The following is an 18,213-nucleotide window of genomic DNA, read 5'->3' as shown; positions in this document are numbered from 1 at the left end:
GTGTATGCATCAATGTGATGTTAAATACTTCTGTGTCAAAAAAGTATTATAGGAGCGATACCTTTATTGGCTAACCCAAAAAAATTATTATATATGCTAGCTTTCAGAGCACAGAGGCCCCTTCATCAGGCAAGTTTACAAATGAATGACTAAAAACAAGGCACATTTAAGAGTTGTTACATCAAAAAAATTGTAGGGGGGAGGGGAACATCATTAAGATAAGCTAAAGTAATAAGAAGCAGGTTATCTTTATGGATGGAAGAGTAAAAGTCCTAGGAGTTCAGAGGTCTGCACTCTGCTGTGGGGTGTGAAGTGTGCCCAAGTAGTAGGTCATAAATCCAGGAGTTAGATCGAGTCCTTTAGTCAATAACTGGATCAGTGGTCAGTGTATGCATCAAGATATACTTGTGGCATTATTGTATTTCTTTTAACAAAGTCCTTAATGTTACAATCCACTAGAGGGGGTAACAAATGCATATTACTTTTTTTTACATTAACTTTTTTTTCAAAGAAAACATTCATTCTTATTATATTGTATCTACTGAAACTTGCCACTGAATAGTAATATCAGTCTCCACTGAAATCCCTTCACTATATTGAGCCAATTAAATCAAAACACAGGGTTTTTATTATTGTGGCCATTGTGCTAATTGTAAAGCACTAAAGTGTAGGAGTACGAGGGCAGTCTCTTATTTCCAATAAACACATGACAATAAGATGTACAAGATTTAAGAGTTTATCACCTGTGGTACAAACCATGCCGCTTGGGCATTGTGTAAGGCATGTGTCAAACAATATATTGGCTGCGCCGTCAGAAAACATAAGGTTTGGATAGGACAATGCCTGAGAAATATTAGAATTGGATTTGACAATCATCTTTCTAAAAAACTTTAAAACCACACTAAACTAAAGCCACACACAACTGCGATCCTGCAGGACTTACATTTGCAGGTATCAAGAAAATATACATTAATTGGAGAGGAAGAAACTTAATTAAAACAATCAATAGAGAAGAAGCAAGATGATCTTCACCATTAAAAACCTTGCACCACAAGGATTAAAAGTGGAGTTTGACCTCTCCTTATAATAAAAACCAGCAGCACAGCTAGTGTGAATTTACAATAAAGTGGAAATTAGTCTAGATCCCAACACTCATCTACTGGTTAACTTTAAGATATAATAGGTTTCTACATATCCTAACCAGGCCCCCTGATAAGGTATCACTGTTGCATTAACTACGGTCACGTCACTCTGGGAATGCCCAACCACGTCCGATCTTGGAAGCCAAGCAGAGTGGAGCCAGGTAAGTAACAGGATGAGTGACCACCTAAGCACACCTGGTACGGTAGGCAAAATGCGATTAGATGCTTGCCAAAGGGAGGTCATGGCTCGGGATAGAGTCTCTACTCTTATAGAACTCTGTAGAACATGAGTCCCGCTATTTTATTTTAATTTATTGTACATAACGAAGTGTTAATTTGATTAGAATGATTGGAAGGCTATCAATGTGTTATCATCTCATAAACTTGTTAGACTGACAATAAATTATCTGCCAGCATTCGAGGATAATGATTTTGGAGTGAACAACAGATAAAGGCTATTCTGATTGTAAACAGAGTGTGAACTCCAAGTGTACTGTCATGCCAATAACACCAATCCATTCTTTAATTCAATATCATATTCTGCACACATGTACAAACTCAAATATATATATATATATATATATATATATATATATATATATATATATATATATATATATATTTACAATAGTATTATTGTATTGTATAGTATTATTATACATTAGTATATACCAGTGGTTCAAACTTTCTCAGTTCGAGGCACCCTTAAGGTCATCATAATTTTTCCAAGGCACCCCTAAGCCAAAATAATTACCGGGTAGTCCCGTTTTTAAGTAGTTGGGTCTAAATGACGTAAGATGTATTTAGGCCCCTTCACCATCACATTGTGCCAATTCATCATATCACTGCGCCCCTTCACCATATTACTCTGTCCCCTTCTTCGCCATCTCTCTGTGCCCCCCTTCAGTGTCTCTCTCTCTCTGTGCCCCCCATTCAGTCTCTCTCTCTCTCTCTCTCTCTGTGCCCCCCATTCAGTCTCTCTCTCTGTGCCCCCCTTCAGTCTCTCTCTCTCTCTCTGTGCCCCCCTTCAGTCTCTCTCTCTCTCTCTCTCTCTCTGTGCCCCCCTTCAGTCTCTCTCTCTCTCTCTCTCTCTCTGTGCCCCCCTTCAGTCTCTCTCTCTCTCTGTGCCCCCCTTCAGTCTCTCTCTCTGTGCCCCCCTTCAGTCTCTCTCTCTCTCTGTGCCCCCCTTCAGTCTCTCTCTCTCTGTGCCCCCCTTCAGTCTCTCTCTCTCTCTCTGTGCCCCCCTTCAGTCTCTCTCTCTCTCTCTCTCTCTCTCTCTGTGCCCCCCTTCAGTCTCTCTCTCTCTGTGCCCCCCTTCAGTCTCTCTCTCTCTGTGCCCCCCTTCAGTCTCTCTCTGTGCCCCCCTTCAGTCTCTCTCTGTGCCCCCCTTCAGTCTCTCTCTGTGCCCCCCTTCAGTCTCTCTCTGTGCCCCCCTTCAGTCTCTCTCTGTGCCCCCCTTCAGTCTCTCTCTAACCAACTTATGAGATAGAATTTTACCATTGCTCTTGTGAATAATGTAGTCAGGTATATTCCAAGATTTATTATTAATAATATACACAATATAAACCTCTTTAAAATATATATGGTTATCATCCATCCAATAAGTATTGATGCATCACGTCCCAACTATTAAATATGGACTTTAAAGTGGTCACAACAAGGAGTTGAATTCCATTGGCTGAACAATGTTAGATGAGAACAATAAAAGGACACTAACTACTGATGACAAACACAACCCCTTGAGAAACTCTGCTAGGCAGATGAAACGTGTTGCACACACCCCCTATTGATGTCACACAGGAAGGAAGTAAAGCACGTGCGTTCCACAGTGGAACGCACGACAATTCTCTGATCGACCATTCTGCCACCACTGTACTTGTCCAACATACAGAGTTTTATTGATTGCACTAACTGGATCTCTATTCTAGCGCAGGACTTGAAGACTGATTGGAACAAAGCCCTGGCTCTAAACCTTATCAACATCTAAAGACCAGCAAGTAACCGGGCCATCAACCCTGTCCTTTTTATCATCTTGTGATCTACCCCTATTTAAATCTTCACTATAACATTGTGTTGTAATCTTAACTGATTTAATTAAGGGTTGGTATCTCATGAGGACCGTAATCCAAGAGATAGAGATATGTATATTAATTATATAAAATGCATCTGTATCTTTATGATTTTTACTGTGGGTTTTGGTTATAAACAATCCTTTTTAGTCATCCATTAATAAGATGTGTTATTAATCTATCATATTTGAACAATCATTGTCCGGCACACACACCGTCCCTCAGTCTCCTTATTCATATCTCCCTATATATACCACCTTGAAAATTGACCTGCAATACAGACAGCAGAAAGACTAGACGTCATTAAAATCCCTAATCAGGGAACACTTATTTGTGAATTTTATGATTATATTCCTTTACTCTTGGCTTAGCAAAAGATGTCTAGATACATACTATAGCACAATATAACCTCCAATTTGAAGTCAATAGAGCACATCATAACCTTTTTTCTTTTACCATTGTATCAGGTAGGGAAACACTGTAATATTGCAGCTTTTGCACAGTCTGTAGTAGAGCACGATCCTTTTGTAGTTTTTTTTTTTTTTCACTATAATGGCCACAATATGCAGCAAATCAGCAATAATTTTGTCTTTTTTGCATTTAGCAGCTGTGGGGAATGACTTCATTGTGAAGTGTGATTACTTCTTCGCCCCCCTGGTCCACACCAACAATTTCTTGAACACTTCTCTGTATTGCTCCCTCACTTCTTATCTACTGATATCCCCACCATCATCATGGGTGATTTCAACATGCCTATTTCTAATCCACGTTCCAATCCTGCTTCCAAACTACTCTCTCTAACCTCCTCACTTGACGTCTCCCAGTGGATTGAATCCGCTACTCATCAGGATGGCCACTGTCTTGATCTTGTTTTCTCTAGACTATGCTCAGTTTCTCATCTCCTAAACACTCCTTTCCCCCTCTCGGATCATCACCTTATTAGCTACTCGCTCACCCCCAGTTCTTTACTCTCCCCAGTGTCAAACCCTTCCAAGCCTCCTCACAACCGCAGGAATTTCAACTCTATTGATTTTCAACAGTTTTCCACCTCTCTCCAACACCTTCTCTCCCCAATTTCTACATTCTCCTCCCCTGATCGGGCAGTACCCCATTTTCATCAAACCATAGCAACTGCCCTGGATTAAGTGGCTCCAGCGACACTACATACTTCGCCTAGAATTCGTTGCCAACCGTGGCACACTACAGTAACACAAACGCTACAAAAACTTTCTCGTAAAGCAGAACGTCACTGGCGTAAATCTTGTGCCTCTAATGATTTCATCACATATACTGATATCTACCACTCCTATAGAAATGCTCTGGACACTGGTAAACAAGCATAATTTCGATCTCTCATTTATTTATGCTCAGGCTTCTAACCCCAAACGCCTCTTTAACACATTTAACTCTTTTAATCCCCGCCGCCTCTTTGCCACCTTCAACACCCTCCTCTCTCCTCCGCCCCCTCCCATCCCGCCCTCCCTATCTGCTTCTGACTTCGCCACCTTTTTGTCTTCCAAAATTGAGGCCATCAGACTCAACATCTCCTCCTGCCATACCTCTCCATCCTCCGTTTCCTCTACACTTCCCCCAGCAACCAACTCTAGTGCTCCTTCTGCCCCACATCGGGGGATGAAGTTCGCTCACTTATTCTATCCTCTCCACCCTCTACCTGTCCTCTCGATCCTATCCCCTCTCGCCTCCTTCGCTCTCTCTCTCTCCCACGGCCTGCTCTTACCTCGCTCACCTATTCAACCTATCTTTCTCCTCTGGCGTAGTCCCCTCCTCTTACAAACACGCTCTTATCTCCCCCATCCTAAAAAAACCCAATCTTGACCCCACCTCCCCTGCTAACTATCGCCCTATCTAACTTCTCCCCTTTGCCTCCAAACTACTTGAGAGGATCGTCTGCTGCCGCCTCACTAGACACCTCTCGGACCATTCCCTCCTCGACCCTCTCCAATCAGGTTTCCGTCCCCTCCACTCCACTGAAATTGCCCTGGCCAAAGTCACCAATGATCTTCTAACAGCCAAATCCAAGGGTCACTTCTCCCTACTCATCCTCCTTGACCTCTCTGCGGCCTTTGACACCGTTGACCATCCCCTCCTGCTACAAACTCTTCTCTCTCTTGGCCTATCTGGGTCTGTCCTCGCCTGGTTCACCTCCTACCTTGCGAATCGCTCCTTCTCTGTATCCACGTCTGGCTCTTCCTCTGACCCCTCCCCTCTCCCTGTTGGAGTCCCTCAGGGCTCTGTTCTCGGCCCTCTACTCTTTTTGCTCTACACCTCCTCCCTTGGTGCTCTCATCTCCTCTTTCGGTCTTCAGTATCACCTCTATGCTGACATCCAACTGTACATCTCCTCGCCCGATCTTTCCTCCACCCTCCTTTCTCGTGTATCCGACTGCCTCTCTGCCATCTCCTCCTGGATGTCTACGCGCTCTCTCAAAATTAACATCTCTAAAACTGAACTCATTGTCTTTCCCCTCCCACTTTGACCTCTCTATCACTGTCAACAACACCACTATCTCCTCTGTCACCCAACTTCGCTGCCTGGGCGTTACCTTCGACTCCTCCCTCTCTTTTGCCCCCCACATTCAATCCCTTGCCCAAGCCTGTCGCTTCCAACTTTGCAACATTGCCTGCATCCGTCCCTTTCTCTTTCAGGATGCCACCAAAACTATCATCCACACACTCATTATCTCCCGCCTTGACTACTGCAACCTCCTACTTACTGGCCTCCCTCTCTCCCACCTTGCCCCCCTCCGCTTTATTCTCAATGCGGCGGCTAGACTAATCTTCCTCTCTCGCCGCTCCTTCTCCGCTTCCCCTCTCTGCCTTGCCCTTCACTGGCTCCCCATCCCCTTCAGAATCCTGTTCAAACTCCTGACCACAACGTACAAGGCCCCCTCCCAGTCTACTGCCCCCTATATCTCCAACTTCCTCTCCATTCACAATCCTGCCCGCTCCCTGCGCTCGGCAAATGACCGTCGCCTCTCCTCCACCCTGGTCACCTCATCCCACTCCAGAATCCTGGACTTCTCTCGTGCAGCCCCCCTTCACTGGAACAACCTCCCCCGCTCCATTCGTCTCTCTCCCAATCTAAGCTCCTTCAAACGGGCACTCAAAACCCACCTGTTCCTTAAAGCCTACCAATCTTCCACCTAACCAGTCCTACCCGCCCCTCTTCTGCCCCTTACACGTCAACTGGCTCCCATTGTGCTTGAGTTTTGTTCACCCTCCCTTAGGATGTAAGCTCATTTGAGCAGGGCCCTCTTCCCTCCTGTCTCCATACCTGTTCTTCTGCTCCGTCTGTACTGCATCAGCCTGCCTGGAGCCTCTGAAGTTTTGGTATTTATTGTTTACTGTTCAGTTATGTCTCACCCTGTATAGTCTACTGTTTGTACTGTGTACAGCGCTGTGGAACTCTTGTGGCGCCTAACAAATAAAGGATAATAATAATTATAATAAAAATAACTCTTCTGAATCCTCCTGCCCCAAATCCTCCAACTAACATCAGTGCACAGGATCTTGCTTCCTATTTCAAGGACAAAATTGATAAGATCAGGCTTGAAATGGTATCATCTCCCTTGACAAGCAATCAGCTCAATTCCTTTGTAGCACCCTCTGACACTCTCTTCATTTGATCCCACAAATGAAGAGGAAGTTTCTACCCTCTTCTCATCTTCCTACTCTACCTCCTGTCCTCTTGATCCCATTCCCCTCTAACTAAAATCTGTAATCTCTCTCTTTCTACTGGTATTTTTTCATCACTATTCAAACATGCAGTGATTACTCCCATTTTGAAAAAACAGAATTCTGACCCTAACTCTCTCGTAAATTACCGCCCCATCTCCCAGCTCCCATGCCCCTTTAAGCTTCTCGAGAGAATTGCCTACACTCGCCTCACACACTTTCTTACAGCAAACAACCTATTGGATCCTCTTCAGTCAGGCTTTCGCTCTCAACACTCCACAGAGACTGCGCTGATCAAGGTTGTCAATGATTTGATCACAGCAAAAAATAATAACCATTACTCTCTTCTAATTTTCCTGGATCTTTCTGCTGCATTTGACACTGTTGACCACTCTCTCCTCATACAAACGCTACAATCCCTAGGTCTTGAAGGCACTGTTCTATCCTGGTTCTCATCCTACCTATCTAATCGCTCTTTCAGTGTTAATTTCCTTTATCAGTTGGAGTACCACAAGGCTCAGTCCTAGGTCCTCTGCTATTCTCTATCTACACCACTTCTCTTGGAAAACTAATAAGCTCCTTTGGATTTCAGTATCATCTCTATGCGGATGATACACAAATTTATCTATCCTCTCCTGATCTTTCACCATCTGTGTTGTCTCGCGTTACGGACTGTCTTTCTGCCATTTCATCTTGGATGTCTTCTCGCCAACTCAAACTCAATCTTTCAAAAACTGAATTAATAATATTCCCACCCAAAAAAAGAAGCTTCCTGCCTGACATTTCAATTTCTGTTGATAACATGACCATAAATCCCACCCCGCAAGCTCGTTGCCTAGGTGTAATCATTTATTCCCCACATCAACTCTATATATAAATCATGTTACATACATCTAAAGAACATTTCCAGAATACGCACATATCTGACACAAGACACCACAAAAACATTAATTCATGCACTCATCATCTCCCGCATCGACTACTGCAATTCCTTCCTTACTGGTCTTCCCAAAGTCAGACTTGAACCCCTACAATCTATTTTGCACGCAGCGGCTAGATTGATTTTCCTTACTAACCGTTTTTCCTCTGCTGAGCCACTCTGTCAGTCTCTACATTGGCTGCCTGTATTAAAACGAATCCAATATAAAATTCTTCTACTAACATACAAGGCCATCAACAAAATTGCACCGACATACATTTCCTCACTTGTCTCGAAATATCTCCCAACTCGATACCTCCGTTCTGCACAAGATCTACGTCTCTCCTCCACTCTCATCACATCCTTCCATTCTCGATTACAGGATTTTTTCCGGGCTGCACCCAATTTGTGGAATTCCCTCCCACGCACAATAAGACTTTCCTCTAGTCTTCAACCCTTCAAGCGTTCACTGAAAACCCACCTCTTCAGACAGGGTTATGCTATTCCTCAACCACCATCTTAATTTCCCTAGATTACCCTATTACCATCCTCTACACAGCTAACGCAAGACAACAACCCTCTGACCAACATTGCAACACACACAGCCCACTCAATACTTTTACCTTTGCAGTCTGGCTGGTCCATTGTGCAATATGATGTAGCACATGCCCTTGTGTTTCTAACTCCCATTGTCCTATAGATTGTAAGCTTGCAAGCAGGGTTCTCTTACCTCTCTGTCTGTATGTATTACCCAGTATTGTTTTATCAATGTTTGTTCCCAATTGTAAAGCGCTACGGAATTTGCTGGCGCTATATAAATAAATGTTGATGATGATGATGACGACGACTTCTTGGGTGAATGGATGTGACTCAATCTGCCAACATTAAGTGTTGGCAAACTTTGCTATTCAGCAGTCACTTATTTCTCAACATACTTGAATATTTTAACTTATTAGTTAATGGTTTAACTTTGTTGTCTTCCTGTATTTTATACATAAATGCCTAACTTAGTCTCACAGAAATTGTGTATATTAACACACAAAACAATGACTTACCACAATGTCAGACCTGAAACAAGAATGCTTGTTTTGTTTAAATAAATGCATAAAAAACACAACACAATGCAGCACGTAAACCCAAAATGGTCAGGTTTGCACAACATTAGTATAAAACAACAATCTTATTGGTTGCTAGTAACCATACCAACATAGGATTTTAACACATTTTATGTACAATAGATGTGCACCGTTTTTAAACATATAAATAGATACCTTGCTTCTTGCTGAGCTTGTACAGAAATGTTTGACGTGGATCCGAGTGGTCTCGACACGTCAGTTGTAATAGGGAACCTGATTTTTTCCACTTTTGCATGAACCACAGGCCTGGAACATAAATAAGAGAACACTGCATCAGAAACCATTTACAGAAATAAATGTTAGCTTCACAGTTACTATAGTTAGGGCTGTATTTAAAGCCAGTGCTGATGTAGGCAATCCTGGCTAAAGCGGCGTAAATCAGTAATTGTACACACATGCCGCACTACTGAACAACGCTGATGGGTAAGTCCCAAGATGATGGATTAAATAAATTAAATAAATAGACCCTGAGAAGTAAAAACAAAGTAATTTCTCTGCTGCCCCAGGACTATATGATAGCTACCACCACACCATAAATAAATGCATAAGGCTGGAGAAAAGACAAAGCCCATTAAGTTCAATCATCCACTCCCAGCTAACTATTGCGTTCGCAGACCATCTAGCAAGAATTAAGTGTCCACATAAAAAAATATTTATCTTTTGTTTTTTTTACATCAAAATGACTAAAGTTTCCTATTTCTAGACAAAAGCAACTTCACATAGATGTAAAATCACTTGTCATAAAAGATCTAGGATATAAAAGTTTAGATTTTTTTTTATTGCTCTATATATTTTTGGGTTTATATCAAAACCTATTAAGGAAATGTCTTTTAAAAGTAATCACAGTTCATCTCACCTGTATTAACAAGAGCACTGCTGTTGTAAAGGGTACCCAGGTGTGGACCAGACAAGGAGAGGAATGTGTGCAGCTTGCCAAGGTAACATTTGAATCTGGGTCTTGAGATAACGGACCGTATGATTAAGTTGCCCAAAGAGTGACCTATAAAACTAAAAGTAAATACCCTGATTACACATACAGAAGTTTAGTCATTGACTATGGCTTACTGTTAAAATCACCTAATACACCTGCAGTTCATGCTATTGGCTATCAGTTAAGTGTATTATGGCATTTTGGGAAAAACACAGCATTGTGAAGACAACATACTACAGCTTCTGGTGATACAGTAAATATCTTGTTGACTATCAGAAAACTAACACCTTACAAACATAATACAATTCAAGCAAAACAGGCAAAGTATCAATTACAAAGAGCGCCAAATCAGCAGTCAACGCTCAGTGACAAACTGAATGTGAGCCAGTAGTGCGGAGTGGAGGGAGTTAATTCATCATAAAAAGGGACCGTTTATAGGCTTTTTTACATGACTTTTACCTGATCCTGGAGATGGCTAGATTGTAAATTTGAATATACTGTATAATTTCATCTAGAAGACGATCTGTCATTGAATCAAAGTCAGCAAACGTATCATTCTGTGGAGAAAAGTCAAAAGTATTTCTTGATCTCCATTGATACTTTTATGCATGTCCTCAAACTATCCAACCTGCATTATGGTTTGTTTCATTCTCTTTTCCTACAGCATTATATAACATTTGTTAATATGATAACTGTACATGTAGTTTGTATACTTGTTTTGTGTGTGCAGTAAAATTAGATCCATTTTTGTGCTGTATAAGATCATACTGCCAAAATGTGCAAATACCTCCATATATTAATCGGTGTTCTCCTTTACAATGATTCTACATATGTACTGCTGCTATCAATGAGCGTCCTTCAACTGCAACATCCATTTTACACAGACACTTCAGGTATCACAAACATTCCACATTACATTTCACTAAAGTTACTACAAAGTACACTACACATTTACTTGGGGCTCTCACAATTCCATTGCACCCTCAGTGCACAGAAATAAAAGAAGAACCCAGTGATGTGGGTTCCTTCCAGTGTTGTCATTCATTTGTAAATGAAACCTTTGTATATTAATGCCAAACAGTCAGTAGAAATATAGATTGGTATGTTATCTAAGTAATGGTCATCAATAAACAAAACAAACATGTTTTCAATCACACCTGGTTCCTCTCCGACATAAGGAAGTCTTTGCGTCCACCAGGCAGTCCTAGCTCGATGTATGTTCTTACCAAGCGGAGGTCAGCACTATTGCCTGTCATAAAAACATTTTGTTACAATTTCTGTTTTGCACATTCCTGGAGGGAAACAGTTTCATTTGCACACATCTAACTTGTTTTCAGTACATTTATTTGTTATTTTTTTTATTAACATAATGCCTTGTGCATTATATATCTGTAGTTAAAAAAGTATATTTTAGTATGTGCACTGTATGCACATACACTGTATGTCCTCAGTCTCACAAACATGCTGTTAGCAGTGGACTGTGATGTAGGAAGGAAGCCATATGGGACTGAGATCAGTATGCAGCACAACAATAAAGATGAGTTAGCACCTTTGTAAAGCACACAAGGTGCAGAAAGGAAGGAAGGGTAGCGCCAACCAGCCATTTACAGTCCCTTCTATACCGGATTATAGGAAGGGGGATGTGACTGTGCAGGTAGATTGTTTCCTATTTATCCACATGGACACACCTTAGTCTTTGACCAAGGCTACATGCACACACTTGGTGGCCTGTTTTTCTTTGTTTTCCTGGGTGAAGGAAGCATAGACAACTTTTCTCTATTTTAGCACACATAAGAGTATTATGTAAAAAATACATATTTTAAATACATTTTAAGAAAAATTTACAGGTTTTCTTAAACGTAATAGATTATAATGCCTTCATTCAAACAAGAAAATATTTTATTCAAGTTTAAATGTCTTTGCAATCTGAATCGCAGACCCATATAAGAAAGCTGCCCATCAATGCTTAGGTGCAATACAATGTTACGTGGACAAGGGACTGCATATGTGTATTTGTTTGTTTTTATAAAGAAACATGCTATACAACATTGAAAACAATAAGTTTAGTCTCTAGAAATAAGAGTCAGACCATAAGTAAGCAATTACACAGTGAAGAAGTTATGAAAGGAGAACTCCAAGTGAATATATTTTTGCAATAACCACTGAAGTAATAGAAGTGTATGGGTCTTATGGAAATGTTCATCCCCGCTTTCATTCCACCGATACAGACTAACAGCAGTGTACAATTTGTACATCTATGTGCGCTTAAACCACCCTCCTGAGAGAGAAGAACAGACTGTGGTCATATAAAGGACCGAGAAAATAAATAAATAAAATATACACAACCATATAGATATTATAGTACATTACTTTTCATAGTAGCGCTGGTCTTTACCCCGTGGTCTTATAACCATTGTCCTGAACTTAGCCCTGCTTCTCTGTTGCCATCTCAAGATGTACAAGTGGAACATGATCATATTCACTTCTCAATTCACTTAGGAATGACCTTAAAGACATAGCTTTACAAAACCCAGATTATTTTATATGTTGATAGTTGTAGTTTAAGAAATAAAGCTGGTTCTCTTTTTTTCTCGTTATTCTGTCGGTTTAGAGTACAGAGAATTTGAGTGCTGAGAGTGCTAACCTACCAGCTGTCGACTCAGCAGAGCTTATAAACTCCTTATGTTTGTTAGCAAAAAGCATGTCAATAAGAAGATTTTTGTACATACGTTAAATCTCTTTCTCAGATTCCATCTGGAGCACACTGCTACCATGGGGTTGTATGAGGGCGCATGGAGTTGGCACTTATATAGTTAACTAAGTTTGCTGCTGACTCCTCCCCTCTGCAACCCAACAGACCTCAGTAATACTAAAGTCCAAAGAAAAGGGCTCAACAACACAACTAACCGTAGAACAGCAAAAGAGGGAACGCAGATGGAATTGGAATTGGAGAATGAGATTTAACGCAAGTAAAAAAAAATCTTCTTTTCTCCTTCGTCATCAACTCTGGGGGACACTGCTACCATGGGGACCTTCTAAAGTAGCCTCTAAGGGAGGGAATGCTCTGGTCTACCAATCCGCCAAACACTGTGTCCGAAACTGGCGTCTGCAGATGCAAAAATGTTGAACTGGCAAAACCTTGTAAAGGTATGAACCGAGGACCAGGTCGCCGTCCTACACAGCTGCGCTGCAGATGCTCCATAGAGAGCAGCCCAGGAAGCCCCCACCGCACAGTGAGAGTGTGCCGTGAGGCACAGGCCGATTTCTACACCCATAAGCAAGCTTAATCATAGACCTAATTCCGACGATCAATGGTCTGCTTGGTGGCTGGCCAACCTTTCCTATGAGAATCGTTAAGAACAAAAAGGGTCAGACCTGCAACCAACAGAAGTCCTGTCCACTTAAACCCGGTCCACGTCCAGTCTAACAGAGGAAGAAGGCCCAGAAGGAGCAATCCTTTCTCTAAAGGCCAGAACCACCCTAGGCAAGAAAATAGGTACTGTCCTATGAACCGCCCTATCTTCATGAAACACCAGATAAGGAACCCTACAGGACAAGGCTCCAAGCTCCGACACCTGTTGAGTAAATGCAATGGGCATCAAAAACACCATCTTCCACGTCAGGAAACGCAGATCAGCCAACTCCAGGGGTTCGAATGAAGGGCGCTGAAGAACCTCAATAACCAGGTTCAAATCCTACGAGGCCAACGAAGGAACGTTGGGTGGCTGAACACAAATCATCCCCTGAAGGAAAGTACAAACGTCAGGGAGGAAAAATCAAACCGGCACTGAAAGAAAATAGAAAGCGCAGAGACCTGAACCTTCAAAAATTCAGTCTTAGTCCCATCTCTAACCCATCCTGAAGAAAGGCCTGAAAACGGCTAATCTGAAAGAGGCAGGGTTATTTCACTTCTTCTTGCACTACTGTACATAGATCTTCCACACCTTGTGATAGATCTTAGCGGATACTGGCTTCCGAGCCTTTATGAGGGTCTCCACTACTCTGGAAGAGAACCCCCTCGATCGCCAGAGGTCGGCTTCAACAGCCACGCCATTAAAGCCAGGCAAGGTAAGTACGGATGGTGTAAATGGTTCTTGACTGAGAAGATCGGGCCTGAGGGGAAGAGCCCAGCCTGATCCTTCCACCAGAAGTAAGATGTTGGCAAATCAGAGCCACCTGGGCCAATTAGATGCCACCACAATTACCGGAAGACCTTCCAACAGTACTCGCCTTAGAACCCACAGGATCATCGGAATTGGTGGAGAGCGATATCCTAAATAGAAGTCCAACCTCATGGCCATTACATCCACCGCCACAGCCAGAGAAACTCTGGTTCTTGCGCAGAATATTGGAACCTAGTCATTATGTCTGGATGCCATCAGATCCAGATCTGGCTGAGATAATTTGCTTCCAGTTGTTCACTCCGGGAATAAACCCTGACGAAATCGCTGGAACAAATTTTTCCGCCCGCAAGACGACACGTTCCGCTACCTTCCTAGCTCCTGTGTTTCTTATTTCTCCTTTCCAATTTACATATGCCACTGCAGTAGCATTGTCGGATTGGAGATGGACTAGTTTTCCTTGAAGGAGAGACTGAGCTCCCTGGAGGGCTAACAGCATGGCTCTTGGCTCAAGAACAGCTATGGGCCGAAGCACCTCCCTGTCTGTCCAAAGACCCTGGAGACGAAGCTGGAGAACCAGCCCTTCAGACTGGCATCTGTCTTCACCAGAATCCAAGACCACAGGACAGGAGAGTCTGATTTGTTGGGTCTCCAGATAAAAAAAGGGGGACCCGGCCATTGTCTTTAGTAGATTCTACTGGAATGTACGAGAGTGGAAACAACTGTATGGGTGGGTTTCAAATGTCGATACCATCAACCCTAGAATCCCCATGCCCAAGCGCATGGAAGGACAAGGATGACTCAGGATTAACCGTACAGAGAGTTGTAGGGATCTGTAGAGAAGTTTCTGGAGACAGATCTTCTGAAAAGTGGGGTCTATTATTAATCCTAGAGATGTCATCCTCTGCGAGGGCATCAACTGGGATTTTGAATAATTGATTATCCAACCGTGTTGCACCAGTACTCGAATAAACAGGCTCAGATGCTGATAGAAAAAAGGATCCGATAAGGATTTGAGGAGAAAATTCTAAATGCAAAATAATGTTCACTCCCAAGGCATGTAAACATGCTTCCATTACTGCCATAATCTTTGTGAAGACTCTCTGGGCTGTGGAAAGCCAAAGGGGAAGGCCCTAAATTGATAATGGGAGCTTCCTACTGTAAAAACAAAGGAATGATCCCATCCGAAACTGGTCTACTCGTAGATGTTGGTTTAGCCCCTTGCGGTTTAGTATTGATGGAATCGAACCATCCTGTTTGGGCACCAAGAACAGGTTTAAATAAAACCCCCGGTGTTTCTGCCACTCTGGACATCATCCCGTAGATCCAAATATCTCAGGGGGACGCCGCCCACTGATATTTGAATAATTGTAGGTGACCCCCCTACCCCCGCAGTCCTGAGAAGAGGAAGGTACCGTTATGCGGATTATTATTTATAATTTTTTTTTTTAGATCTTGTGACTTGGACGTATTTTGGAGTAAGCATCTCTACCCGCTTGCAACTGCCATCGTGTTGCAAGGAGTCTGCCTCTATTGGCAGGCTGAACTTTACAGCCTGTGTTCACAAGAAAGGATTTCCAAAAAGACCAAAAAAACCCCCCAAAAAACAGAGTTCATGGTCTAGGGACATTCACCGTCAGGAAAGTACTTTTGCCTCCGGTTGCTTGGCTAATCATACTGTCGCTATAAGGGATTTGGCAAAAAAAAAAAAAATCAAGGTAAGCATATAAACTGCATATATGTATTGAAAGGTTGTAGACAGCACTTTTGCCTCACAACACTGGGGTCAGGAGTTCAAATCCTGACCAGGGCCATATGTGTGGAGTTTGTATGTCCTCAAAGTGTTTGTGTGGGTTTCCTATGGGCGCTCTGGTTTCCTCCCACACTTCAAAGACATAATAGGAGGTTAATTGGCTGCTGAAAAAATTAACACTAGCCAATATGTGTGTTAGGAAATTTAGACTGTAAGCTGTGATGGGGCAGGGACTGATGTGAGTGACAAATATTCTCTTGACATTTTATTACCTAGAGCTTTTCCTTATACATGTTAAATATACATTTATACTTTCAAAGATTATATACACACACACACACACACACACACATAATAAATATATATATATCCACCATCAATTAAGTTTCAAATCAAGGTAAAATGTAATACCTGACAGCAGAATATCCCTTGAACATTTGGTTAGGTAAATTACAGTATTTATAATACATTGTGTTTTCATGGCATAATTAAGACACCACAATCAAATGTAGACTAAAAACACAATGTCGAGCACTGGCTAATCTGGAGATTTCTAATAATAACTACTGACCTAATTTATCTGAAACAAAAGCAACAACTGGCTGACATATATTGTATTTACCATCCAGCCCATGGACACAGACAATCAAATGGATTCCATCATAACAGCTGTCCTCTTCCTCCATGCTGAAGTATGGAACGGTGGAAGACAACTGATGCACATCACTGTACAAAAACCCAGGGAGTCCCAATTGCTTCAATTCTTCTTTGGCCTGAAGGAATCTACAAAACACACATTATAAATCAAACCTTACTGACTGATGTGAATTAGTAAATACTCTCCATAAAGTGCTGCGTAATATGCAAGCACTAAATAAATAACTTAATAAATAATAAAAACTTGTGATTGAAAACCTGTGAGTAATTTTTTTTTTTTATACGAAAGAAAAAGGGAAAAAAAGGTGTGTGTTTAAAGCCTAATTTCTGTAGGGAAATCCGATCCTAAACTCCACTTGGGGAAAGACTGAGCTACCTGAATAAAATTATTTGCACAACACTTTGTAATAGATTGATACTTGATATATAAAAACATGTTTATCATCATCATCATCATCATCATCAGTAGTGGGAATTCTAGGTTGATGCAAGAGTTTTACATTTATAGCTGCAGCTACAATTGAGCACAATTGTTACATTTTAGGAATACAGCTGAGGAATACAAAGCTGGCGACCTGAAATTGAGTCAGCAGTGATCAGCACAACAATCAGGGGTGGAACATGACATCCAAGTCCCATAGATCTACAGGGCCAGCGCATGTACAGTGAAGCCCCAAATATAGCAGCTGACACCTTGTTAGTTCCACCACTGACAACAATGTGAGTAGAGAACTCTAAGGGGTCCATGGATAAAGGCAAATATGGAGGAAAGAATGAAGCGTTCCTACTCTTTCCTCCATATTTGCCTTCAGATGGCGTAATCGCTTGGGAGAGCATCAGGAGTGTTGCAAGAAAAGGAGTGAGATCATGACAAGGGTGTGCATGCATGGTCATGATTTTATTAGTTGCACAGCTCTCTCCCGTTCTCCGTGAGCTGAAACCATCTGCACCCCTGAAGTGAGCTCTGCTGTGGAGCAAAGCAGCGTTTTCTGGAATACATAAATATTACATATGGTGCCACTCTGCTCCTAGGACGGAACCCTAGGAAGTGCGGGTTAATTGGTAAGGTTCATGCTTTAACAGGATGATCAGACATTATGTAGGAGTGTAAGGTTTTATTTATGTATATAAGAGAAACACAATGTACTGTAATGCAGTGGTTCCCAAACTTTTGCAGTTCGCGGCACCCTTAGAGTCTCCATAATTTTTTCAAGGCACCCCTCCAAAATAATTATTTAGCAGTCCCGTTTTATAAGCAGTCAAAAAAATGTAATAAGTATTTAGGTCAGGACAGAGATACTTATTTAGTTATATGCAAAAATAATACACATAAATCCAAGGGAAAAATAATATTTTTATATGTTTTTTTTTTTTTAATTATATTTCTGTTAAAGAAAAATTTACAGCTAACACACTCTGTGCCCCCTCTGCATCCACACACTCTGTGCCCCCTCTGCATCCACACACTCTGTGCCCCCTCTGCATCCACACACTCTGTGCCCCTCTCACGCTGCCCCCTCTGCCACCTCTGCCCTCTGTCCCGCAGTCCCCCTCCTCTGCCCTCTGCCACGGGCCAGCCAGAGAAAAAACAAACAAGAACTTACCAAACCGCGCGGTGCCGGGACCCAGCATCCGCCTCTCACGCAGCTTGTCACTGAAGCCAGCCCGAGAAAAAAACCAAAAGAAAACAAACAAAAACTTACTAAGCCTCGCGGCGCCAGGCCCCAGCATCCTCCTCTCTCACGCAGCTTGTCACACTGCGTGAGAGAAGAGGACGCTGGGTAAGGTTT

General features: G+C 42.1%; 1 protein-coding gene across 7 annotated transcripts in view; it reads right to left on the bottom strand.

Moving 5' to 3' along the window:
• Positions 1-18,213, bottom strand: part of FAM135A (family with sequence similarity 135 member A) — a 107,302-nt gene that overhangs the window by 5,786 nt on the left and 83,303 nt on the right. For all 7 annotated transcript variants that reach the window (XM_075202583.1, XM_075202589.1, XM_075202588.1 and 4 more), the window contains 5 exons: positions 16,389-16,549; positions 11,050-11,141; positions 10,352-10,449; positions 9,818-9,969; positions 9,097-9,207 (listed from right to left, as the gene is read on the bottom strand). In XM_075202583.1, the coding sequence (XP_075058684.1) occupies positions 9,097-9,207; positions 9,818-9,969; positions 10,352-10,449; positions 11,050-11,141; positions 16,389-16,549 (614 nt within the window). The remainder of the gene's footprint in view (positions 1-9,096; positions 9,208-9,817; positions 9,970-10,351; positions 10,450-11,049; positions 11,142-16,388; positions 16,550-18,213) is intronic.

This window comes from Mixophyes fleayi, chromosome 3, assembly GCF_038048845.1.
Source record: "Mixophyes fleayi isolate aMixFle1 chromosome 3, aMixFle1.hap1, whole genome shotgun sequence".
Taxonomy (NCBI): domain Eukaryota; kingdom Metazoa; phylum Chordata; class Amphibia; order Anura; family Limnodynastidae; genus Mixophyes; species Mixophyes fleayi.
Note: the sequence above shows the minus strand (reverse complement) of the source record. Positions and strands in the feature narration are given on the sequence as shown.